The sequence below is a fragment of the Colius striatus genome, chromosome 1 (genome assembly GCF_028858725.1).
Source record: "Colius striatus isolate bColStr4 chromosome 1, bColStr4.1.hap1, whole genome shotgun sequence".
NCBI lineage: Eukaryota > Metazoa > Chordata > Aves > Coliiformes > Coliidae > Colius > Colius striatus.
In genome coordinates, this window is record NC_084759.1 from 158,659,461 (window position 1) to 158,686,439 (window position 26,979).

Genomic DNA, 26,979 nt, shown 5'->3' on the forward strand with positions numbered 1-26,979 from the left:
TGGAAGTGTAACTTATCAATAAACTGAAGAACCAAATCAGTATGGATGAGTATATATGATGTAGTTTGGCAATATAGTTTTTGTCATCCATTGACTACTCACTCCTGACAGAGCCATCTCTCTTCACCTCTTGGCTCCTAAACTTGCAGATAATTACTTAACTTTTTTTTTCAAAGGGATGTTTGTCTGCCAATTGACTTTCTCACACCACTTCACTCTATCATTAGCTTAGAGCCTATTCTCCTCCAACAAGAGATGGGAACATCTGGTTAGAGGTGAAGGAGTACCAGATTTGAAGGTAGTAGGCTGTTAAATTAGCTAAATGAAACATTTAAGGAATAGTCAATCGAGGCTGATGCTGTTAGCAGACTGAGACTGATGTTATCATGGTTTTCCCTTCCAGTTTTTCTGGCAAGTCATTTGGTACTACAGGATCACTCTTTTTATTTTATTTTTTTAGCTTCCTGCTGGCAGAAGTCTGAATCTTTCTTCTTGTGCTGCAGTTGTGAGTGCAGTAGCAGCCTGCAACAGCCTAGCAGTTGAAAGATCGATGGCATTTGTTGGACCAATTTGTAGGACTTGAGTCATCAGAAGACAGACTAAAAAGTGTGAATATTTCATATTTCTTCTTTTTTAGGGCAGTTGTAACATGCAGAGTTTAAACATTTTCTATCTCAAGTTAAAATAATCTTTTTTCCACTTCAGCGAAATTTACTGAAGTGTGTAGCGCATCTTGGCAGAAAATAAAAGACAAGGAAAACCAGAAGTTGTTGATTTTAATATCTGATTTAAACCACAAAAAGTTATGCTGCTTTCATAAAGAAAAGCATAGGTTCATTCTGTGAAGAAATTTACTTCTTTGACAGAGTTTAAGAGAAGTGAAAATTGATCTGTTGACCAGAAATAAGACTTTCTGAAAAGTGTCACGCTACAGCACTAAAAAATGTTATATGGGCCAAGTAATTAAGAAGAGGAACAGCTAATAAGTTGTATTATGGAGAACAGGAGATCAGAAAAGTATAGGTTGCAAAGGAGTAAAGTTGTTTGAGAGTCAGATGTAAAAACCAAAATGTGTTAACAAAATAGTATTAAACTCTTGTGAGTGGTTTACTGTGGGAGGCAAGCTGATACTTATAACAGTATTTTGGATCATCCAAAAGAGAGACAGAGATAAAGAATAAAAATTATTCAGTTTTTTTTGTTTGGGTGGGGTTTTTTTTGTTCAAAATATATGTGAAAAACAGGAGGTATTTGGTGGGATATTTTTCATTATTATTTGGAAGACATGTTTCCTTAGTTACAATGTTAAAATTACTCAGCTCACAAGACCTGAAAGATTTAAGTTGAAACACCTGCCTGTTTCTTGTGTTCAAGCATAAGTAGTTATTGGTAGACAGAATGTCCACATCAAGTTACAGCAGCACAGTGGGATGCTAGCCAAAAGAAAACACTCCACCAAGTGTGGGTCTTCTCAGAGCATTTACTGTGCTGCCATTAGAAATAGGTAATAAAGATAAGCACGAGTTGGAATAGTTTATCTCCACAGAAAACAAAGTGGTATTAATGTCACAAGTGCTTACGTGTTTATTTGCCATCAAACAGAGTAGGACAAATGTGATTCTCATTTCAGGCAAATTTTAAAATAATATGCATTTCTCTGCCAGTAATACCAGTAATAAAACAAGACTGCTTTCTCCTCACACGAGGCTAAAAAACGTGCATTTGAGTTGGTGGAGGAGAGGGAAAATGCCACAAGCATTCTGGTTACCCTAGCAAAGCAAATGGTGCCTGAATATGTTCTCCAGAGTATGTTCTGGAACTGGATCAAATATAATTCATTAGGCAACATACAGTTAACTGTCAGCATTTGAGCATTTTAAAAGTAACACATTTACTGGAGGCTAATATAGTTTGTTGCAAGTTGACCCTAAAGATAACTATGAAAGAAACAAACTAGAAAATGCTATGCATCAACAGGAGCTTTTTCATAAATTAAACCTTATTTAGAAAGAAAAAATCTTAAGTGATATATAAGAAAATGCTATCATTTTAATTTTCTAAAAGGTGGTTTTCCCTCAGCTACTTTGTTGTCCATGAAAGCTAAGGATTTGCATTCCAGCAGACCTTTGATTGCTGGGAGTTACAAAGGAATGCACCCAGATTCCCCCAGCATAGTCAAGGGTCTGTGCACACCACTTGTACACCTGGTATGTTTAAAAAAGAATACATAAGATAATATGAGTACACTAATTTGCTTTAAAAAATAAACCAAAAATTTAAAATATTCATAAAAGGATGCAAAATTGTGGTGTTAAAAGTGGACTTGTAAGTCTGTAGTGTTCACAAGCACAAAATTGCAAGTATAAAAAAAATGAAAAGCATAGGGAAAATTATCAGTCCTGCTGTTAATTTTGCATGGGTCTTTTTTCTTTAAACAGCATTGTAGTCGGATCTTACAACAACTGGCATTTTTAACAACCTGCTAATAATTCCTGTGGTAAAAGGTTTCTTGGTTTTAGTAGTTTTCCTTGGTTTAAGCTTTTTTTTTCCTGAGAAATGTTAACATGTTTAGATTCAATTGGTCATTGAAATTAGCATGGAAAAAGTCCCCTATCCATTAAGTGTCTTTGTCATTGTTTCAGTGAGTTCCACAGAGCTTTAAGATAATGAGAAATTATTAAAAATCGCTGTTTCCTACTGCTGCATGCACTCCAGCCTGGCATAATGCCAAAATAGCAGCAAAATGTGGGTTTAGAAAAGCAGGGTTTGCTGTTACTAAAGCAGCAATAGCAAAATTGCAATGAGATGGCTGTGCTAGCAGCAGGAGGGAACAGAGATGGCAATTACATCTAACATGCAACTTCAGGCTTTATGTGCTAAGGTCAGCCTCTCCACAAAGGCTGCTCAGCATCAGTGGTGAAATGAGTTGCTTTCCCTTGACTCAACAACCAACCCAAACTGGCCAAAGGGCTATTCTGTACTATCTGACTGGTACTCAGAGATAAAAGCTGGGGGAAGGAGAAAGAAAAGGTGATATTTGTGGCTGTGGCCTTTTCCTCCACTTCCCAAGTTGCCACCAGGCATGCAGAGGCCCAGCTTTCTGGGAAGTGGCCAAACCTCTGTCTGCCCATGGGAAGCAGTGAATCCATTCATTTTGCCATTCTGTTTGGGCGCACAGTTTTTGCTTTCTCTGTTAAACCTTACCTCCATGCACAAGTCTTCTCCCCCTCACTCAAGGCTCAGAATTAGTTGGTATATGATAGGATTCTTGCTTTTCTTTTTAACATAGTCCCAGTTGAATTAGCTGGGTTTTTCAACTGTATCAAACTCATGTAATTTTAGTTTTCAGTTTTTCTATTTAGCCACGAGGAAATGTGCTTATTTCTCTTGTGCACGTCTGATGAATTTCCTTTCATGTTGCTGTACAGCATTTAATTATGATTGCTTTCTTTTCCCAGGAGGTAGTTGCTTCAATTATTGCAAAAATGGGAAGAAATTAGATGGAATGGGCAAACAGAACATAATAATTTGTCTGTCAGGTATTTGGATTTGCAGTCTAAACAACATTCTTTTAATTTTGCCAATTTTAAACAGTTGAGTAAAAGATAATTATAATATAAAGAAGACTTTATATATGTAACTTTATGTATGATCTTTCCATTATTGGTGTCATGAAAGGCTTAAGACAGTTTTAATATATGGTTTTAAAAAAGAAATCTGGACTTGGTTGATATTTCAACCCAACCATGCATGAGTATTACAAGTAGAGTGAGTAGTAGTGTAGATCCTTAGGAGGAAAGCTAAAGTACTTGCTGCAGTTTCAATGAAATCATTATGTTTTCCTCTCAGAAAAAAACCTTTTTTCAGCTTAAGAAGATGAAGAGAATAGATAGTGTTTTGATTTTATTTACAACATGATCAAAATGTAGACATCCAGCACCAGTGATATATTGTCATATATTGTCCATTGTATTACTAATGTTAAGTAGAAAATTTACAGTGAAAAATTACCTTTGAAACCTGAAAAAAATCTTCCTACATTTCCCCTCAGACTGTGTTGTGGGTTTTGTTTTTTGATTTTGAGTTTGTGTTTTTTTTAATATAAATACAGACATTACAGGGAAGTGAGGGTTGTTATACATTGTCCTAGGCTTGACTAGGACGCTGTTAGTTTTCACAAGAAGCTGGGAGGGTGCAGAGTCGAGAAAGCAGACTTAAACTAGAATGCTCTGTTTATAATGGGGGAGCTGACTGGGAGGAGGAGGCATTTCATCTCCAGGAGGGACTGGGCATCAGGTTCCAGATGCTGAGCAATTGCATTGTGCAACATTTGTTTCGTATACTCTTTCATTAGCATTATTGTTATTATTTCTTCTCTCCTGGTGTTGTCCTATTCAACTGTCCTTATGTCAATCCACTGGTTTTTACCTTTGTCTTCTGTTTCTCCTCACCATCCCACTTGGGAAGAGAAGTGAGCAAGTGTCCAGGTGATACTTAGTTGTTAGCTAAACCCTAAACCACAACAGATACTTAAAGTAGACTGTTTATGGGGTTTTTTTCTTGAAAGCAGAATAGATTTTGGGCTTTGCATCAGTGAGCACTTGCATTCAAACGGTATCTGTGTTACGCACTGTGGAGCACCAAATGGGAGCTTACGCTTAAGCTCAGTTTAGAACTGAGGATGTCATATGGATCTGTGAAGCAAGTATGGGGGGAGTGCAACGCAAAAATGGCGTAGGCATAGAATGAATGAAGGGGAATTCTGTAACAGAATTATAACTAGCTCTCCCTGTAACATTTTCTAGTACCTAAAATATTGTAATTTCCAGTTTTTACAGTAGCTGGACTACAACGTTATGAATCCTTAGTAGCTGTAAAACATCTTAGGCTTGTTTTCTTTCCTTTTCTTTCCTCTCCATTTCAAAAGGTATGTTTATTGTCGGCAGCTGCTGTGCACAGTTAAGGGCATAGTTGTCAAATTGCCATCACAGCATAAAGGCTGCCATTGCTTCCCTCTTTCCTACATGCCCATCAACTCTGTGTGCTTTGAAATGCTTCTTCCAGGCTCTGGGGCTAAGTGTGAAGCACTGCTCTGGCTGCCCCAAGCGTAAGTGCTGCGGGAGGAGAACGTGGAGAGCCTTTGAGTTGTGGTCTATGATTTCAGTATACCTATAAACAGACAGCTGCTTTCTTGTAAGGCAACCTGGAGCTCTTTCATTTGTGCTCGTCTGTTTTGATGAGCTACCTGAATTTTCTGAAGAATGCAGTGGATGATGAGATGAATTAATCTGTTTATTTTTAATAATCTGAAGCCCTCTTCAGTGGGGGAGAGATAATTTCGCTTTTCAGAAATCTTTTTTTTTCACTAACTTCACTGAATTTGAGTTGCATATTATGAAGATGGCATTATCAGAATCTGTCAAAAAGAAAGAATTCTTTAGTGGAAAATTCTGTTTTACTGTAGGGTTTACTGCTAGCTCTTGTTGTAATTAATTAGTTCCTTCCCTTCCTGAAACCCACACAAGCAGTTTTTAAACTGCCAATGTTTTGAAAAACCTGACATACCAAAGTTGAAAATTAGTAAAGAAATTGGAAGCTGCCAAAACTGAGGCATCCTTTTGTTTTCTTTTAATTGAACTTCAAAATGTTGACCAAAGCTTCCATTATATGAACAGTACTTCTTTTGTTTAGAGATAATTTAAAACTTTTGTACAAAATAAGAAATACAGACACTGATTTTTCCAGTTATGCAAAAAGCTGATGTTGGGCAGCAAAGTAGAAGCTGACAGGCTGCATGCTCTGTACTAAGGGGCTATGAGAAGCAAAAGGAAAACAGGAGGATCAGCTGCCAGAAGTGAAAGCTTTGTTGACATCTCTCCAAAATTTTTTTTGCCTGTATCCAGCAGCCATAGTGAATAGCACATGTAGATCACTCATGTGGGGAATGTGTATAAGCGCTTCAGTCCTACCTGAAATTCAACTAATTGCAGGGAGGTTGGACTAAATGCTCTCTAAAGGCCCCTTCCAACCCCTACCATTCTATGATTCAATTATATATTTTTAAGTGCTACTTATTGCTCAACTATTTCTCCAGGACATGTATGGATCATGCTTACACATGATTCAAATACATTATCCACACGAAAGCTTAGCAACTTGTCCACCGAGATCCCAAGTCCTGAAAAGTCTGATGATCCAGTTCTTTGGCAATCTAAGCCAATTTAGCTGCCGGCTTCCCAGGCTTGCCCTGCTGCTTCTCTTGCCCTGTGTTCAGGCTGTGAGCTTGTCTGACCTTACACTGAACTTGTTTGGAGCACAAAGCTGGCAGGAAGCTGTGCACTTCGCCTGAGATAGTTTCTCGATGATTTAGCATGCTGAAATGGTTCAAAGCTGCTGCAAAGGCACGAGTGGAAACACATGGCCAAGCCTGAGGGGAACCGAATGGGGATGTTGTTGCAAGCATTTAGTTTAACTCAGGATGCCCAGAATTCAAAGCTGGAGGTGATAGGTAAGGTAAAATACGGTAACATCAAGAAGAGCTTACTGCCCTCAGGTCACTCAGTATTGATCAAATCTGAGGTCTACCAGCAGAAATCTGGAGTTTGCCTTTTCTTCTGGAGAAAAGTGTGGAAAAAGCGGTGATTTCAGAGATGTCCTTCTTAACTTCACAGTAGAATCCATGGAGACAGATTGTATAGTTTGATGCTAAGCATGATTTTCTTTACTTGGATAAGCTACCTTTACTGAAAACCGGTTCCTGCTGTTTTGGAAATTACTTCCCATTTATTTGTGATACCTTTTCAATAGTCTAGATATGTTGTCCTTGTATCTCTGTGGTGCTAACTGGCTGCTTTAAGAGAGTATTTGATATTTCATTTTCTGTCATGTTTGAAATTAAAGGCAAACTAAAAAAATTGATAACAATGTGCAACTACTCCCTCCCCCCATTTTTTTTCACATTTATTGAAACGTAAAGTAATTTTGTTTCCCTCTTGTCTTAGAAATTATACCTGTTGTTGCTGAAAAAATTTACTAGTGAAAAGCAGAATCTGATGTAGGGAAAAATGCATTTGTGTAGTGACACTTTGGTTTTCTAAAGATTGTATACTGAAGATTTCGAAACAGGAAAAGGTAGTAACATTTGTAATAGTCTGGATCAATAACAAAAGGATTCAGTTTTGTAAGACTAGAACAAATGGAAGTTGAAGCATGTTTGTTTCTTCTAGTCACCAGAAAACGTGAGAGTGATATATTTTGAATCATGGAGATCTCTTATTATTCTAGTGTAATTATTATATCAAAATAAATGTATTTACCAGCTGCTGAATTCCAAGTTTCTGGTATTCCAAGTGTGCCTAAGTATTCAGAAAAACTCAGTAATTTACCCACAATGTAATTAATTACAGTTTAATATTTCATTTGTCCTCTTAAAGAAATGAGTTTGCAAAGGACTGGATCTTTGAACCTGTTATGTAAGCAACTGGAAGTGTTTTGAAAAAAAAAAATCTGTGAAATAATTCTTCTTTCCCTTCCTAGAATGAACTGTTATGCTGCAGTTCTCAACAGGTTTTTCAGATAACAAATAAAATTCTGAGTTATACTTGACCCTTCTCTTTTCAACATTCTTTCCTGCAGGATTTGAACAAGCGTTTGTCTCTGCCTGCTGATATCAGGATACCCGATGGCTATCTTGAAAAGCTGCAGATTAACAGCCCCCCGTTTGATCAGCCAATGAGTCGCCGTTCCCGTAGAGCATCACTAGTAAGTGTAATCCTTCTTCCATACTAAACTAACTTCTCAGGTCTTCTGAGAAAAACTGGATAGGTTTATGAAATCCACATTGCTCTCTGTTTTCTTCACTGCATGATTTATTTGCTAAAAACATTAATGTGAGACGACATGTGGTGGAATAGTTTTATTCCAGTAAAATATAGTTCTTCTTTGTGAATGAATAAGGTCTATAACAAAGCAATGGTTGAGTTTTAACATGTTCTTTTTACCCTCAAAAAAATAAAATGTAATGTGTTACATCTGCATGTTGCATTTTACAAGGAAAATGTTGAAGAAAAGACTGAATCAAAGCATCAAAAGTAATAATGTAACAAGATTAAATATTTGTGCTAGATTTTTGTGGCTCATTAACCACTTAGTTACTGATGCAGCATTGAACTGAGGAACAGACTTCCCCAAACTTTTCTCTTTTCAGATGCTGGTGAAGTACTTTTTCAATACCATCTTTTCAGTAGAATACAGTATTTGGGGGATGAGGGGATTTTCCTGGATACTTAAATCCTCTTATTCATTTAACACTGGGCTTTGGGAATATGAAAGTTCTCTCTTTACCTTCTAGAAGACAGAAAAACAGTGCCCTCTAATGAATATGGTGTGTCTATTGAGTGAGCTTCCTGTCACAAGGTTCTTTTGGCTTTTAAAAATGCTTTCAGAGCTTAGGAGTCCAAAGTGAAACCTGCCAGCAGTGCAGTGGTATGCAGATACGCATTTTCTGCATTGCCCTTTCATGATTTCAAGCTAACTTTTAAAAGAAATCCAAGAACTCATTATTCTGAGTATGTCATTGAAAGCTTGCTAGCAGACTGTTAATTACAATATATGAATATAGTGCTCTGCTTCAAAGGCATGTCTCTTTTTCAGGACTTTACAGGAATCAAAGGAAGAAGGCTATAGAAAGTACCAAGTGAGGACTTGTTAAGTCTGGGGTTTTTTTTTTTTTTAATACAACAAAAAAACGCCTGCTTTTATTGTATTTTGTATACACATGTACAGTGTCACATGCAAAGTAGCGTAAGTGTAGCTCTTACACACCATTCGTTAGAAGGAAGAGACTGTAAATACGGTGTGTGACTGTTTCTATGGAAGTCAAGGTAGGCAGATGGTTATTGCAGAAAAACAAATTAATTCAGAAATTATTTTGAAGGAAAAGAGAAATTAAACTTGCTTTGAAGAATCTAGAAATTAGTTGTTCTTGTGAGCAATAGGTAACCAAAATGTGACAATAATATTAAACACGTTGAAAGGTAGGTCTTGAAGGAAATCTATATGTAGGAAATCCTGTACGATTTTATTGTCTAAAGAAGATTTTTTTTAAGTTAGTCTTGATGAACAACATCGAAGTTTCTTAGAATTCAAACATTTAAGTTGTATTCCAGACTGCCTGGCAGTAACAAGGCCGATGGGTATGAGTTCTCCTTTAGTTTCTCTTGTAAACTAAGCAGCCTATCTTTTTAATTGTGATGCTGTCTAATACTCACTTCAAGACTTGTTTAAGTAGGTCAAAATGCACTTTAGAAACACAATATTTATTTTACTAACTTACCCATATCAGTGGTATGTTTAAAATCTTACTGATGTTATAAGGGTTGTCAGGTATCAACTTCATTGGCATTTGGGGATAAACAGCTTGGTTTCGACAAGCTTGTAAATATGCCTGATGCTGAAGTATCCATATGCAATTTCAAGACATTTAATTCCAAAACTAATTTAATAAAGCAGCATTACTCTTAATACCATGTTGACGTAATTATGTGCCTATATTTTCTCTTACATATGTCAAATATGTTTGCAAACAAGATCTTACACTTACTTCAGATATGTTTACATGCGTTCTGAAAATTAAGTATTAATCCAACTTTTCTTAGTATACTTGCACGTTATATTGTTGTCAAATCTTAATACAGTCAGCAGTATTCATGTTACAGCGTGTTACCATGAAATAATATACAATATCAATATCCATCAAATTGTAGCAGCAAATCTGTGTAATCTAGTTTGTGGAAGTAGGTGCAAGAGCCAGTATGGGGTCAAAGTATCACTCCTTAGAAATAAATAGCAAGTGGTGAGCTATATTTGGAAGTGGAGGGAGGAGGTGATTCTGGGGAGAAAACTTGGCTTTTTTGTCTTAGTGTATGTTCTGTTGTCAGTAAAGGAAAACCCCATGAATCCCATGAATGTGGATTTAGGCTTTTGACAGTGTACAGGCTATATGAATTATGTAAATTGGTTTAAAAATTGATGTGGTTTAGATCTCCACTTTCATCATTCTTAAAGCTGAAAGAACAACGTAAATTTTTGGTGAAGTTGACAGTGGGCTTACATAAAAATAACTGTAAGAGAAAACCATATATTTAAATATGAGAGAAGCAGTGGATTTTTACAGGAAGAGAGTAATGACCTTACAGTCTTCAGAAAAAGGTGTTATATAGGCAGATAAACCCTCCTGGCTTGCACTGCAGAGCTGAATTAGTGACAAAAGAGAGAAGGTGAATAGATCAGAGTAAAATACACAAAGACTTGAAGTTATGGGCCATGAAATGTAAATTGTTGAGACAAAACTGAAGCTTATGGAGGAATGATGTTTAGGGGTTTTACTGGCAGAGTTACAGACTGAAAAGCATTGAGAGGTCAAAGTAGGAGAGGAAACCTGGAGCTGAGATCTGAATGCAGCCAATAAATAGAGTTATTTTGAAGGAGGCAGCAGCATACAGTTATACCGAGCAAGAAAAAAGATGAAATAGTTTGAGATTACTTTATGCTTTAAGCTACAACAACCTCATTAGTAGTAATCAGATCAGAAGCGTAGAGAAGACCTGAGCAGTAAATAGGGTAAGGGGTGTTGGTCTAAGTGCATAGTCCTTCCAGGACACGCAGTAGATGGGCCAGCAGGCTGAGCATTAGCCTTGGATGCTGGGACACATTTATATCAGAATTTTTAAATTAGCAGAATTGTATAGTGTTTGGTCAAATGCTATCAGGTATTTTTCTGAAACAAAATTTAGCTTACTGATGAAGTGTTGGACATGTAAAGCATTTCGGTTTTAGTGACCTGTGTTTCATTTCATTTCCTTGCAGTCAGAAATTGGATTTGGAAAAATGGAAACCTACATCAAGTTAGAAAAGCTTGGCGAGGTGGGTATAGCTTTGTTTGAAGGTGGTGCTGTTTTGATGACAATGTCTTACGTAAAATTTTGCATAAATGTTAACTGAAAATCTCCATTTCACTCGAAGTAGCCATTTGAAAGGATCTTTTCAATAAACCAAATGTATTCAACATGTAATAATATCACAACCGTACAGTGCTCTATACATATAATAAGCCAAAAAAAAAACCAAAGTCGGGAAAACCAGCACTGAACTGGAACTGGCTTTGTGTGCAGAGAAACAAAATTACTCTGTTGATAATAAAACCAGTTGAGTCTGGTGTCCTGTGGCAGTGAGTTAGGCTTTAGGGATGCTCATGCTGGACAAGAAGCCAGCACTTGCAGGGAGCAACAGTAGCTCTGCATGTTCTGCCGGAGAAGCCTGCACGCCTGAGCCAGGCAGTCAGCAGGGTGCTGCCAAGCTAAGCATGTAATGCTGAGCTTGCCTTTCCTTTTGAGAGGGCAGCAGTGCAGCTTTCTACCACCACTCAGCCTCTGACTTCTAGAGAAGAGGTGGAATTCAGGTGTGAGTGCTGTGCAATTTGATTGAGGTTTAACAACACAATCAAAAATGGACAGAGAGCACTGGAATGAGACGCACTGAACGTTGCAGAAGGAGGCAGGACTGATGGGCATCTCTGCTGTGAATATTTCAGCCAGTCCTCCATTTGCAATGTTTTCATTTCCAAATACTTTTATTTTATAATTTTGCTTATAGTATTTGTTAGATGGATCACTAGATATGACACAACATTGCATATCTTCAGAGTCTAGTAGCTGTCAAGCCATAGTTGCAGATGTACTCACTTGCTTACCAAGTGTAGCGGACACCACCCGGTATGTGCTGTAACCTTGGGCACTTTCTGTAACTTTGTTGTTTCCTCTTTGCAGTTGCTGGGATTAGTTGTACCTACTTGCTGTTTTGTCAGAATTTCTTGTCCTTACATAACATGCCTTGAGAGTTTTGAATCTCTTATCATGTAAAAAGAAAACAAAATTGGGAAAGATAAACTTTGCAATATTCACTGTTCATTATGTCAGTCGAAAAAACCTTTCACAACACCCCACACCCCCCACCCCCCAATCGCATGTGAAATATGTAATGAAGACAAGATATCAACAGGAGTTCAAAGTTTTCTTAAAAGCAGTGCAAGAGTGTGTCTACAGCCTTTGGAAACATAACTGCAACGTGGTCTAGAGATACCTGAGCTAGCTTTAATCAAGTAGAGATGTTCAACAGGGTAAATGATACCAGTGAACTTTGTGAACCTAGCGCTACCTGATCTGACTTCTTTGGTAGCTCTGTGGTGTATAGCTTTCCATGTGATTTTTGGAGTTGTTAAGAATATGCACCTTTTGTGTCTTCTATTGTGTGTTCAGACCTGTGCTTATAAAATATTTTTGTAATCGACATATGAAAGAATGCAAAAACCATTCGTATCCAAAATGAAACCTATTAGAACCTCAGACACAAGTTCATCTTTTCTTTTTTAACTGATTTCTCAGTGAAGGAACAACTTGTAAAAGCTTCCATCTTTTTCCATTTTGTAGGGTACTTATGCAACAGTTTATAAGGGGAGAAGTAAATTGACAGAGAACCTGGTAGCTCTGAAAGAAATCCGCCTGGAACATGAAGAGGGGGCACCATGCACAGCCATAAGAGAAGGTGACAACTTGGTTTTTTCGTTCTTAATATTTCAGATACTTCTAGAGTTCTTTTTGACCAAAGTACTGTTGGTACTTGGAAAAACATAGGCTACTGGTGTTATAAATGGATTATTTTGTTTATACTGAATAAGATCTACATATCCTGAGCAGTGTTTAAGAATTATCAAATTACTGCCTGTGTCTGAACTGTATAGTTAGGAAATATTTACAGTTTGTCACTTACATGTCTGGTTTTGTTATTTCATTTAAATATCTTTCTTGTTAATTAATCTATGTGAGTATTCTGTTCTTTGAAGTAGCTTTTTTTTTTTAAATCTTATATATATGAACTTACTAGAAATATGTGTACTGCCTATGGCTTGCGTTTATTCATTTTATGCTTACAAATTTCTTTTGCAGTGTCATTATTAAAAGACCTGAAGCATGCAAATATCGTTACATTGCATGATATTGTGCACACAGACAAGTCTTTGACTCTTGTTTTTGAATATCTGGTAAGTGCTTGAACAACTAACAAGCTTTACATTCAATTTATTTTTTCTAAGTAATGCAGACGTAAAAAAACTGTGTGCTCTTTTTAAAAATACTGGGATTTTCTCCTTCATCTAGAAATATTTTTTCATCTGAAAATCAAAAAACATCTTCAGTTCTTAACTTGCTCTAAATTAGAATTACTGTTCTGATCATTTGAGTTTTATGAGTAGCAGTTAGTGGTGATCTACCTGAGCAAACTGCCTGCTTGTTCCAAAATCATTAACTGTAAAAAAGGATAATCACAGTAGTTCTCTGTTATGATGCAAGTCTTGCAAGTTAGCTGGGGGAAAAAGTACACTACAAAGTAAACAACATATTCAATCTTTTTGTAACAATCTTTTCAAGCAACCATACACAATTACATGTCTTGCTTGCTTACCTCCTCTACTGTAGACTTTTCACTTTCTCACTGAAGCTTTACCTAATTTTCTTTTTATATAATATGCTAGAATATGTAAGCATGATAGAAAAGATGAAGGAAAGCTCCTTCTATTGTAACTGAAGAATATAGCTATTTCATAAAATACTGTGCCGTAAACAGGATGGAATAGAAGGTAATAGCAAATAATGTTGCCTGATATCAGAGAATCACAGAATCTCAAGGACTGGAAGGGACCTCAAAAGACCGTCTCGTCCAACCCCCCTGCCAGAGCAGGACCTACTAGAGTAGGTCACACAAGAACTCATCCAGGTGGGTCTTGATGATGCAGCTTGCTGGAGAACACGGGAGTTTCCATCCTCAGGAAAGCCAGAGTTTTCTGCACATTCAGGCTTTTGGATTTTTTATCATCAAACATCTTTTGCAGAAAGCTCAGATTTTTTTTTTTTTCAGTTCTTTGAATTGTTTCAGTTCTAACAGTAAATATCATTCACATAACTGGTTGGCCACAATTTTACTGAATATTGGTGATGATGGTGTTTTGACAGGACAAGGATCTGAAGCAGTACATGGATGACTGTGGTAACCTCATGAGTATGCACAATGTAAAGGTGAGTGATTTTATTGACAGGGATTGTCTTCTGTTTCTCTCTTTTGTTTCAGAGACTTTAGTAATCAGGAGCCATATGGTTTAAAGCTTTTTTTTTTAATAAAGAAACTTAACTCCCTTTTAGACCTTTGGGCCTGGCTCAACTATATTTGACATCAAATGGAGTCTTTCTTTTTAGTTTTAATGGTGTACTGGTTTAGCCAGGTGTCCACCAAGTCGTAATATCACTCTCCCTCCCAAAGTGGACAGGAGAGAGAGAGAAATATAACAAATGGCTTGTGAGATGAGATAAGGACAGAGAGATCACTCAGCAATTAGCGTCACGGCCAAAACAGAGAAAAAGGTTTGATCTGTTAAAGGAACAATAAGAACGGGGAGGTGAGAAATAAAACTGAATCTTAAAACACCTCCCCCCACCCTTTCCTCTTCCCAGGACTCTTCTTCCTCCCCACCAGCAGCACAGGGGATGAGGGTTGCGGTCAGTTCATTACAGATGGACTTTGCCGGTGCTTATTCTCAGGGAGAGACCTCCTCACACTTCCCACTGCTGCACTGTGGGGTTCCTCCCCAGGGGAGACAGTCATTCACAAACTTCTCCAGCATGGGTCCTTGCCATGGGCTGCAGCTCCTCACGAACTGTTCCAGCATGGGCTTCCCACGGGGGCAGCTCCTCACACCCTGCCCCAATGTGGGTCATCCACCAGCAGAACAGTTCCTTCAGGTACCGACTGCTCCAGCCTGGGTCCCTTACAGAATCATAAATCCTGACAGCAAATCTGCTCTGGCATGGGCGTCTCTCTCCCTGCAGACTCCCAGATCCTGCCAGGAACTTGCTGCAGGGTGAGCTTCCCATGGAGTCACAGCCTCCTTCAGGCATTCACCCGCTCCAGCATGGGGTCCTCCACAGGCTGTGAGGGGATCTCTGCTCCCCCATGGTCCTCCATGAACTGCAGGGGGACAACTACCTTACCTTGGTCTTCACCACAGGTCACAGGGGAGTCTTTCTTTCAGTGGCTAAGCACCTTCCTCCCCCTCCTTCTCCACTGACCTTGGTGTCTGTGGAGATGTTTTCACATTCTCACTCCCTGTTGCTGCTGCAGTTTAGCAACTGCCCAGCAGCTTTTTCTCCGATATGTTATTCACAGAGGCGTTACCTCAGTCACTAGTTGGCCAGGCCTGGGTCGACTGCAGGGTCTAGCTCAGAATTGACTGGCCCTAACCCTGTCAGCTACAGGGGAAGCTTCTGGCAGATCTTTGTTTAAAGAAGCCACCCCTGTAGCTCCCACTGCTACCAAAAACCTGGCCCAGGCAAAACCACTACAGATGGCTTTTAGATGTTTAAAGTACTGAAAACAGGAGATTATATAACCTTACACATTTTCAATTCTCTGTCAAGCTGTATATTTAAAATATAAAATTTCCCAAAAAGTACTACATTCATAACTCTCTTGACTTCTTCTTGTCCTTCCTTTATTTTATATTCATTTAATAAGTTTAGTCTGTGGTTTGTTACATCCTCAAACAAAATTTATATGTACACACCAAGGAAAATGTAGCCTCAATCACAAATATGGATTTGGATGCCACCGCCTACCACACAAGTAAGAAATTAAAAATACATAATTGAGAATGAGCATTGATCTTACCATTAGTAATAAAATGGAAATTATTTTCTTTAAGGTTTAATTGTCTGGGTTTTTTTAGCCATGGCTGTGGCCAGATCGGTTGACTCAGTTTCCAGTCTGGCCTGCTGAAACTAACTGACGTTCAGGTGTTACCTCTCTCTTAGGTTAGCACATTTTGATTTGGAAACTGGAGTATTTCTTTATGTCCTTTAAAAGGATGTTACTTGTATGGTAGATGTGTTTGAGAAATTCTTACACTGAGAAACTCTTAAACTTCTTTCTGAAAAAGGTTATCTTTACACTGCAGTCCTAAAGAACAAAACCACGAGTGTGCATGTGTGGTAGGAAAATGACTTTTATTCCTATACAGTATAACACAAATGTGGTTGACAACACCACATATTAAATACTGTGAAGTGATGGGCTTTGTGTGCGTTCCAGTAGAGTTGTCATCCTTGTTTTTGGCTTAGTTGCACGTTGAGAAATCTGTTCTTAGTTGAACGGCGTATGGTATTCAGTCTACATACTGTTTACTGTTTGGTTAGCTTTTTCTTTTATTCTGTTGTCACATCACAGTAAGTATCTCCAGGGAGAGACATCTGCCCTTAACCGGCTCAGTTGTTTCCTTTGAGAGTCTACAAAGGAAATTCCTTAATTTGTATCTACTTCAGAGAGACAAACAAAAAACATAATTATGCTTTTGTTGTTAATTAACTACAAGTTAGTAAGTAGTTCTCTAAGCTTAAAAAAAAGAGTAAAGGAAAACCATAAGTGGGAACCTGACTCCTATAATAACTGTAGTTAGAGAACAAGCGGAATCTGCTTGTGGCAATCTGAGCTGAACATAGGAACTGTTTTTCCTTGTTTGCCTGTGATTTAAGGCTGTGTCCTAAGAGCAGATTTATATGGTCAGTACCTTTGGCACTGGGAAACCAGAACAGCTGCTTAACCGTGGTAGCTGTAGGGGCTCACTTTGCCGTAACTGTGGGAATTTGCATCATTATTAACATTTGAGAGACCTCCTTGTCATCACTTCCTTCATATTTCTCAGCTAATTTGAGAGGTTTGAGTTTTACCAAAGCAGAAGTTGTACCATATAAAGAACCATATGATCTCTGCAGGTGTTTGGAGGTAATACGTGTCATCCTGTGCATTTCCAAAAGGTCCCGGCTAACTGTGCTGAAGGTCCACAATTTCTGTAGAATAGTCTGTTTAGCTTTTTTTTGCTAACCCTTTTAGTCCCAGTGCACACTAGATAGAGACAGCTATCGTTTTCCACAGTAGTCCTGTTAATGTCATTTGGGGCTGACTACCCCTGCATCAATAGGAGCATGAGTAGATGGAACAAAACTTGTTGCTTCTCCTTCTGCTCTTCAAAAAGGAAAAAAATGAAAAAGTTAGTTCCAGTTCTTCTCTTTTTTTTTTTTTTTTCTAGAAGAGCTAAATCCCACATAAGCAAAGTGAGAACAGATGGATGTAACTACACCTGCTGTGTATTTGGCCAGTTTATGAAAAAGAATGTGATGGTGTCACCTGGTACAAAAACAGAGTGATGGTCATATAAAACACATTCTAGTGTTTTTCCTCTAAAGTCCTGTTACATGCTGAATTTGTCACATTGGTATAAACATTGCTTTCTGTATTTTTTCATTGTACATTTGATCACCTATTTTGACTGAGGACCGTGGTGTGCTAAATGCCAGCAATGGCTACCCAGAAGTCTCATGTTCAAGATCAGACCCTTTGTACATACAGTAACCGTGAAATAGCAGTTGTTAATGCAATGATGTGAACTTTCTTGGCTGCCCTCTGGTGAACCTTTCTTCATCGCCATGAATTATGGCTATATATGTCCAGTATTAATATGCATGAGTGAAGTTGCTTGCTTGGCTTGCTGTTCCAACAGACTAAAACAAACCTGCGTGTGTCAAGGTGAGGGTATGAATATAAATGCCAGAGGCAGTAGGCTGTTTTAGTAACCCTCACTTCCCAATTCGGCATGTTTTGTGAGTTTGTGAATCCAGTTCTGTATTTTCAGTAGCATACCAAAACCTTCTTTACATAGTTTTGCACAGTTGGATAGAAAGGATGCTTAGCTGCATTTTCAGAAGGGTTTCTGTGGCAGAAGGGAGCTTGAATATAGCCAGAGACAATTACCTTTAAAGACTTAAGTGTGCAGAAGAGAATCAGTAAATGCCTACTTTAAACAGCCCTGTAGTTCTCTTCAGTTAAGCAGAATAAATCACTCTTAAAATCTTTGTTGTATAGGGTTAAAGCAGTGCATTAGCATAAAGATATTTTAAATATGTAAACAAAAGGAAGATGTTCAGAATGTCTTGATGTGGAAAAGTAACTTGTTTTCATAAGCAGGGCAAAAAGAATTCTCAAATACAGACTTAACTCTACAGTGCCCAAATAGGCTGTTATGTAATCTGTAGATGCACATTTTTAGTCTTTATATAAATGTTCTCTTTTGTAGTTATTTTTATACCAGATTCTTCGTGGTTTGGCATACTGTCACAGAAGAAAGGTGTTGCATCGAGATCTGAAGCCACAGAATCTACTCATTAATGAGAAAGGAGAACTGAAGCTTGCAGACTTTGGTATGGCCTGAAATGATTCTGCAACAAATATTTTCTTCACTCAGCAAAAGAAGTGCATTTTTCTTTATAAAGGATAAGATGAGGCCATCAGGTCTGGAATGAATTTGTGCATTCTCAGATGGAACACGAAAGTTAGCCTTTTACAGGGTATTAGTAATCAAAATAATACATGTATAGGTGATACTGTCGCTTGACTTGTCTTACAGATTCCTTTGGAATTGACACTTAGTCAGAGCCTTAAGGTAGAGCTCAAGTTGCTTTTTGTAACACTTCATCATCACTCCAAAGCAAAGCAACCATGATGGGAGAGACAAAGGGTTTGTCCGTGTGCTAAATTGTTAGGTGTTGCTCTATTACCGGTGCACCAAGTTCTTTTGGGGTTTCCAGTACAGTGAGGCAGTCAGAGTTTCCTGTTATCTTCTACATCAGGAAGATCCTTTGAAAGTTGTGCTACCACTGTTTTTCACCTTTTTGTGTGAGAAAGTTGCTCAGAAGGTTGCATCTAACATGATAAACCTAAATTTTATTGAAGACATTGCTGACAAACTGAATATGTGAGGATGGAAAACCCCTGCTGAGCCAACACTATTTGGTTTGTTTCCATGGTTTCATTATTCATTTGTTGCCTTCTGCCTTTTGCAACATAATTCTCCAAAGGAAATAGTGCAGAAGGGTTTTCAGAGGGGTAGCAGGTGTCATATTGATCTAATGCATTGTTGTTTTAATGAAATTTGTAGGATTACTACAGATTTTGATCTGTTTACCTGTCTTCTGTGCTTAAAAATGCTGATAATGAGGTCAATGTAAACACTAAGGGACAAATCACAAGTTGTAGAAATCTATTAGATCTTTTTAATGAATATTAAGGGGAAGTATTTAGCAAGTATAAAAAGATTGATTTTGCTCTTCAAAATTCTTTGTCAATTTCCTGCAAAAACCGATTTCAGCAGGCTGCACGTGACTCTGTTTCCCTTTTTATCAAGGACTGGCTAGAGCAAAGTCTGTTCCTACAAAGACATATTCCAATGAAGTTGTCACGTTATGGTACAGACCACCTGACGTCCTCCTCGGATCTTCAGAGTATTCAACTCAAATTGACATGTGGTTTGTGTCACTTTCACTAATTTAAATGTTTGTTCTGGGACAAGTTGAAAAAATGTCAGTTCTTTGTTGTTATACAGTAGCATTAAAATACTCATCCTTTGAATTTTTGACGATCACAACTGCATGAGATGTTTAAAGGAAGGATTGGCAGGCAAGGGAAGATGCTGTTATTTCTCTCTGAAAATGCAGAATACATTTTTATTGCTTAGGATAAGCAGGTATTAAACTCTCAGCATTAGGGGGAAAAACCCCAAATATGTTCTCCTAATGACATGATAACGTGGCATTTTAATAAAATTGATAAACTTAACATCTGAAGGAGGAGGGTATAATACAGCTATGACGTTAGGTTTTATTTAGTCTTTGGCAGTTCATTTGTTGCTGCTTGTCTTTCAGAAACTGTCATTAATAGCTGTGTGTGGCTAACAACTAATTTAATTATGTTTTATTTGAAGAGAAATCACAGAAGTCTTTAGGAGCTGAAGGCTTAAATTAATTGTTGGATTGTTTCTGATTTATCTTTTTCTCTGCTGTTATAAAGGGGTGTTGGATGCATATTTTTTGAAATGGCATCAGGAAGGCCTCTTTTTCCTGGGTCAACTGTTGAAGATGAGCTGCACTTAATTTTCAGACTTCTGGGTAAGTGGGTACTTTTAGCAGTAACGTTAATGCTATATGCTTATTCTTCTAAACACTTTTTCTATGAGTGCAGATCTTTATAAGCAATGAGATTTTATATTGCATTGAAGTGAATGTGAATGAGTGTGCTTTTGATGAAAGAACGATTGAGCTGAGTGCATAGCTGCGTTCATACAACATAGACTCATTGGGTGATTGTTTCTTTAATCTTTCTTTCCTGTTTCAGTTACAGGATTAAGTGCTTATTTTACGTCAAAGTTGTTTCTTTACATTTTTCTTAAGTTGAATTTGTTGCTTTTTTTAAATGCAGGAACCCCATGTCAAGAGACATGGCCAGGCATTTCTTCCAGTGATGAATTTAGAAACTACAACTTTCCTAAGTATAAACCACAACCTCTCATCAACCATGCACCAAGGTACTTTGTGCATTATTAATAGAAATATGCGTCCCTGTGGCTTTGCACGTTTGTAAATGTGAAGGTGTTTCCAAGTCCAGTCTGCCACTGAGTGCTGGAAAACTACATTATCCCTTGTGTTACTGTGGGCAGATAATAACACAAAGCATAATCCTGGTACTATGTGATTACTTTGTCTAATATCCTTCAAGGTGCCACAGCTCCCTAATGACCTGTGGAACTATAAACTCCAATTAATAATGTCTGCATAGTAGGAGTATTCACATGGCACTTCCTAAATAACCCAAATCTTCTTCTGTTACGTAATGGGCCTGTTGTTAAAATGGCAAGGTTTCCTTGAGCAGCCTCTTCAAATCATTCTGAAGCCATTATGGGCAATTTGAAGGGTCTTATTTATGAAATAAACTTCATAATGAAGACTGTAACGAGGTTTTTTATTGACTGAAGAAAAAGATCTAACATTGTGTCTTTCTAGTAAACAAATAATGTTACACTTTAAAGAAAAAAATAACAACTACCCTTTTTTTCTGAAATAAATGATCTGGGTCACCCTGATAAATCACAAAGCTCAGAATTTGTCTGTCCTCGGTGTTTTTCCTATAGTCTTGTTCTGTATACGCATCAACGAGCAGAACAGTTGTTTAGATGAAAGCATTTCCATGTTTTAATTTTTAGATCCGATTTAATGAAGGCACTTCCTTTGCAGTTTTCTTTCTGTAAATGTAGTTCAATAACTATAATAACAAAATATTTCCTTCTTTTTTAGGCTAGACACAGAAGGAATTGAATTGATAGCGAAGTTCCTTCAAGTAAGATGTGTTTTGTGGCTTTACTGTGTAAAAGTGCAAGTTTAGAGTTTTAATAGATTGTATACAAAATGTATTAGAAGCTACTGTTTGTGTTTCTGTTGGATCTCTCTGGGATCTATCAGCTGAGTCTGTAGTGGGTGACAGAATAGGGAAGGATGACAGTTTGGGGAAACCTCTGTACTGTTTGCCAAAAGTGATTTCTTCTCTTGCTACTTCTTGTAAAAATAGACTTGATTCTGTGTTAGCAATTCCCTGAAAAAAAACCCTAAATCTCATGTGAAAGGTGGTATTAAACCAGAACTTTTAAATACAAATACTAAATTTCTGTAACAACAAACTTACCTTAGTACTAGAGAGGCAACTACTAAGGTTTAATACTGCTTTTTGACTTTGCAAACTGTGTTCAAAAGGTGAAGTAGTATGTGGGTTTAACCTCTTAATCTATATTAAACATGAGGTAGAAGCAAGGTGGAAGGCCAACTCTTAAGTCTTTGAGTAGATGCAGAAGCACTGTAACTTCATAGTGCTAAAAGTTCTTATTACATAAGGTGGGATGCAGTTACTCTGCTGTGCAGCTTGTAATGTAAATTATACATCAGGTCTTCATGTGTTTATGCGTTGTGTCATAGGACTATTTGCAGTCCGTGTTTAGACTTTGTTCTTATTTGTATACAGCTTTTTCAGTGTCTGCATCTTTGTCCAAATGTGCCCTAATGCCAAGCAGGAGATATTTGAGCGTGGGCTGAAGACCGTGTTGTCTGAAGTTCCATTTTATGCAAAATGCTGTAGCATAGTCCATCGAATTAATGACATTTTTGTGATGTGTAGTAGCATTTCATTGCAATTTAATATTGGATCATTATGTAGAAAGAAATCTGTCATCTAATCATTCTTACATCGATAAGATTGTTTCTGACTTGCATCCATTTACAGCAGCGAAGTAGACTGTTTTAGCAATTTTGTTACATGGTGATAATACTAATTTAGATAACTAATTTAGATAACATATGATAGATTTTGATGTGTGAAATAAATGTAATGAAAACACATTTGTCCCAGCGAGTTGGTGGGAAATACTGAGCAAGTCCAACTCTTTATCCCTTTGGTGAAATCACTTGAGTTTTTTCATGAGAACCAACACCCTTGTATCCTTTTATGTTAATAGTATGAATCGAAGAAGAGAATTTCAGCAGAAGAGGCCATGAAGCATGCATACTTCAGAAGTCTTGGAACAAGAATACACACTTTGCCTGAAAGTAAGAGCAGTAGTAAAGTAGCAGAGTATTGTTTAGATAGTACATTAAAGCCAAATACGTTGCTTAAGGAAAAGCTCAGAAATCTAAATTCTTACAGAAGGTCCGGTATATATTGACTTAAATATTTGGGAATAGAAAGCATTTTTCTACCTAAGCTGTGTCATTGAGTACAACTTTGTTCAGTAAAGCATGGCTCTGTTTGGATGTGAATTAATTTCTTTGTTACATTCCAGGTGTTTCAATATTCAGTCTAAAAGAGATCCAATTGCAAAAAGACCCTGGCTTTCGAAATTCCACGTACCCAGAGACAGGTATGGAAAGATTAGTATTTTCTCCTATCTACAGTTCCTATAGAATGCTGTGCCAGAGACACTTGGAACTGAAAAATACTTTGTTAAATTGGTCTGTGTGAATGTACTCAAACAAGTATAAGAAATGATTTGGTTAGATTCCGGTAGAGACGTGTAAGCTGAATGGGCTGGGCAGAGGGACCCTTAACGGGACACTGTGTTGGGAGTTCCAAACCGTTACTGTGTGGGTATTGAATGGTGTCACAGTAAACAAAAACACCAACAAAACAACATAAATGCAGTTAAAAGAAAGTATTGATGCTGGTTTATTCACAGAGGATATTCTGTCAAGTAGAAAGACAGAAGGTGTGGGCACTAACCGAACCAAATACTCTATTGGGCAAACGCTTGGGTTTCTTACCAGGGTCCCTGTTGTGTTGTAGGACATGGGAAGAACAGAAGGCAGAGCATGCTCTTTTAAAGCAGAGCCCAAGCCTATCCTATCGATCAAAGACTCGGATCTGAAGGCAGTGCTCTCTGTTGGTGGACTTGGAATCGCAGTTTGTCTACACTGTCCTCTTCACAGTGGAGTCTTTTTATTTCCAACCTGCAGATTATGTTTTTATATTTGTTGTCACAGTGTGACAATTTTTTGTACAGTTGGTTTTAAGGTCTCCTCTGCCACTAGAGCCAGTAGGTTACAGCTGTTGATGTAACTGTAGCTGCAATTTTTGTGCAGGACTGAGAAACACAGTGCATTATTTATTGCAGAAACATTGCTGCTAAATAACTACTGTCTGTATAGTTAACACAACAGTTCCATGCCTGAAGAAGTTGCAATGGCTTTATAATATGTGAATGCATCTGTTTCTCTTCATAAAATGTTCTATTGCTGCGGGGTTTTTTTGTATTTCTTAAACTGCAGTGTTTCCTGGAATGTAAACATAGCTTTGCTTGGCTATAGGTGAACCATCTTTAATGCTTTAAGTTCATGGCACTTAATTCCTTATTTAACATTGGAAGTATGTGTTGAAATAGTTGAAAAATTACAATGCATATTACGTTTTTGAAAAGCACACGGTGTGGAAGTTGATTCGAACAAGTGAACAGTAACTACTCTTTGCTCTCAGGCCCTACGTTAGTTATTGATAAATGAGAGCGTGGGGACTGGGTGCTAAATTTTGCCAGGCTTATTCCAGCATCAGATATTTGCACGTTGTTGTGCATATCGGGCCTGCAGAGGCGATGACTTGCAGAAACAATGACTTTTTTACCTTGTTTTTAGCTTAGAAATACAAAGAGTAAAAAGATGATTCATAATACGTCTGACCCTGGCTTACTTTTGAAATTCAGAATTTTACTACAGAGGAGCAGAATAACTAATTACAAGAACATGGGAATAACGTCACACTTTTCCCACCTTGTTGCTCTTCCATTTGCGCATTATTCACTTGAAATCAACTGGAAAGATGCAAGTTTGTACTTGATAAGAACTCACTATACTATGGAGCTTTTACAATAGGAACTTGGAGAGTTTTTCAGATCTTAGATGTTATCCGTTTACCAGAGATAGTAAACACGTTACTACTATGCTGATGCATCTCAGTGAGTATCATAAGTACACCCTTGGTGATGGTTACAGTATTTTTAAGCATTTGTGTTCACCTTTATGAACCTATTTGTTTAGTGCATCTTAAAGAGACTGTAAATCTTTATTGGTATATTTTGAAATGGTCATGTAAATCTTTGGCTGGTATATCATGACAATAGTCATAGGTAACTTAATTTTTCCTGACATTCACTGTAAAACATTCAGGGGTCCTACCATTTCTGTTCAGGAAATCTTGTAGTTTATTGTTATTTAACAGTATTAAGTGAATTTTTGTATATTTCATTTTAACTTTATTTGTGAATAGTGATTGTGGCATGTTTGGGGGTGTTTTATTAATATTTCATTGATACTGGTAAATTTGAATTGGTTTTTTTTATTATTATTATTATTATTATTTTCTGGAAGAGAGAAATTCATGTGTAATGGTGACTATTGGACCACTACTGCTTTTCAGCATCTGTAAACCGGTTTTACGTTGAATCTTGTAGACCTTAACAAACTGCTGTTATTTCTAACTGACCGACCTGTATTAATATTGTACTTTTGAAAGTATAAATATTATGTGGAATTCTTTGGTTTTGTTTTGAAATTTATAATAACAAAGGCCCTGTGTTGTTAAAAAATACAGACTAAGTGAACTTACAGTTCTTGGGGCACCGTTGGAAACATTTAGCTAGATCCGTCTTGTCGTGAGAGTCACCGGGTTTAACTTTGGCCCCTCAGTAGTTGGCGCAGCGCTGAAGTAGCGGCAGTCAGAAGGAAGGTGGCTCGGCCACTTTCTAGTTCTTGGCAAGTAAGTCCAGCGTGTCACACGGTGTCAGGAGCTTTGCCTGCGTCTTGGAGCATCACACATGTCTGGGATACATGCGTGAGTCTCCCACTGACACCAACGGGAGCGTTTGTGTGTGTGCGCGTGTCACAGGTAGATTTGGCACCGAAGGAAAACCATTGTCCTGAAATAGTTGTTATATATATTTTTTTATAGTTGCTATGGATCTGATCTAGATTTTATACCGATTAACTTTGTAGGAAATCTGTTGTAGACGTGATGGCGTTCAAGCAAGAAGTATCAGGAAAAAAAGTCTCCTTTTTGTAAAAAAATAGTGAAGATACAGAGTAAATGTTCACTGTGGGTAGATGTGGGATTTAGCGTTTCTAGGACAGTAATCTTTTATAGGTCATAAAAGAACAAGTAACGTGACACTAATGAGTCAAGGACTTAAAGGTTTAACTGGTAAAGTGAAGTGCATTAAATTTAGAAAGAGATCAACTGCAGCTAACAAAAGGAGGTTTCTGTTTTAAGTAGGAACTCGGCTTTTTTTGTTGCAGATGAAAAAAATCTTCCCTAAAAGGACTCTGTCTATAAAGACGTCTTTCTACAAATCTGCAAGTGAAGCAGTTTGCTTCCTGAGGAGGTAGCTTTAAGAACTCTGGCATCTGTGGTGAAGCCAGTTTCTTCCCCGCTGTCTATAATTGAAATTCCTGCATCAGCAGAGACAGTTCCGTGGCAGCTGCCTGTTTGGGGCAGAAGTTGCTGGCCATTTTCTGTGACACCTTTTTCATGCAGTTCAGTGATCTGCCTCCCGCCTGACAGCATCGGGCACCACGGACCTGCTCTCACTGTCCCAAGAACTGCAGGGGAGCGTTGGCCTTTTGGGAGAAGACCTTAACCCTGACAAAAATCCAAGCAGATAGTTAGTAAAAAAGGATCATTTTCAAGATTTGGTCTTGATAGCCTTTGCTCAAAGATGAGTGGTCAGTTTGTGAGAAAGGGCCTGTAAGTTGTTGCTGATATTAAGTAGCTGTTTTTAGAAGTTACCCAGTGTATCCCATATACCCCGGGGCAGCAGTGCCAAGCCGTGTGTATGGATGTGTGTAGGAATCAGATGGGCTTGGAGACAGGAGGCAGGTGCTGATGAGGATACACGTGCAGGTGAAGGCTGAAGGGGCACGAGGGTGGGTGGAGGAGGGGGATTTACAGAGTGAGAGATGGAAAGGGGCAAACCAGCTGCTCAGCAATGCTCTTGTGGAACGTGCATCTCTGCACAGCTGTGTTATTTTTGTGCTGCTTTACCAGAGCATTAAGTAGCCAGAGTGTATCCCTGAACTGGGCAATAAAAGTTAAAATAAACAATTATTAAAGAACCAACATCTTTGTATTTGCAAATCATTTGAGAAACCACAAGGCAGCCTTCTTTGGGCCACCTGCTTGTTGTCTACACAGGACTTCTTCAGTGTCAAAAAGGTGCATTGTTTCTCTGTTGCAGTGTTAAGATGGAATTAAGGTTAAGAATACAGTTATTGAGGACAAAAATATATGGAAAGTGCATTGTAAATATCCCCCAGCTAAGTATTATAAACCCAGGGAATACCCAGAATTAAGGTCAGACTTGAAAGAAAACCAGACAAGAGGATGGAAATGCACAGCTCTAGCACGTGGTGACTCTGGAGAAAAATGAGAAACTTACTTGTCTGTGACAACATGCGCGCACAGACACGT

The 26,979-nt window shown here is 37.9% G+C and overlaps 1 protein-coding gene across 5 annotated transcripts in view; it reads left to right on the forward strand.

Annotated features, from left to right (window-relative positions):
* The window catches only part of CDK17 (cyclin dependent kinase 17), a 95,248-nt gene extending 68,620 nt beyond the window's left edge, over positions 1-26,628 (forward strand). For all 5 annotated transcript variants that reach the window (XM_062015189.1, XM_062015217.1, XM_062015198.1 and 2 more), the window contains 13 exons: positions 7,636-7,761; positions 10,867-10,923; positions 12,486-12,600; positions 13,002-13,096; positions 14,064-14,126; positions 18,230-18,353; positions 19,337-19,457; positions 19,999-20,096; positions 20,407-20,512; positions 21,279-21,321; positions 22,487-22,577; positions 22,811-22,888; positions 23,311-26,628. In XM_062015189.1, coding sequence (XP_061871173.1) covers positions 7,636-7,761; positions 10,867-10,923; positions 12,486-12,600; positions 13,002-13,096; positions 14,064-14,126; positions 18,230-18,353; positions 19,337-19,457; positions 19,999-20,096; positions 20,407-20,512; positions 21,279-21,321; positions 22,487-22,577; positions 22,811-22,888; positions 23,311-23,348 — 1,155 coding nt within the window. In that variant the 3' untranslated portion in view covers positions 23,349-26,628. The remainder of the gene's footprint in view (positions 1-7,635; positions 7,762-10,866; positions 10,924-12,485; positions 12,601-13,001; positions 13,097-14,063; positions 14,127-18,229; positions 18,354-19,336; positions 19,458-19,998; positions 20,097-20,406; positions 20,513-21,278; positions 21,322-22,486; positions 22,578-22,810; positions 22,889-23,310) is intronic.
* The last annotated feature ends 351 nt before the right edge of the window (positions 26,629-26,979 follow it).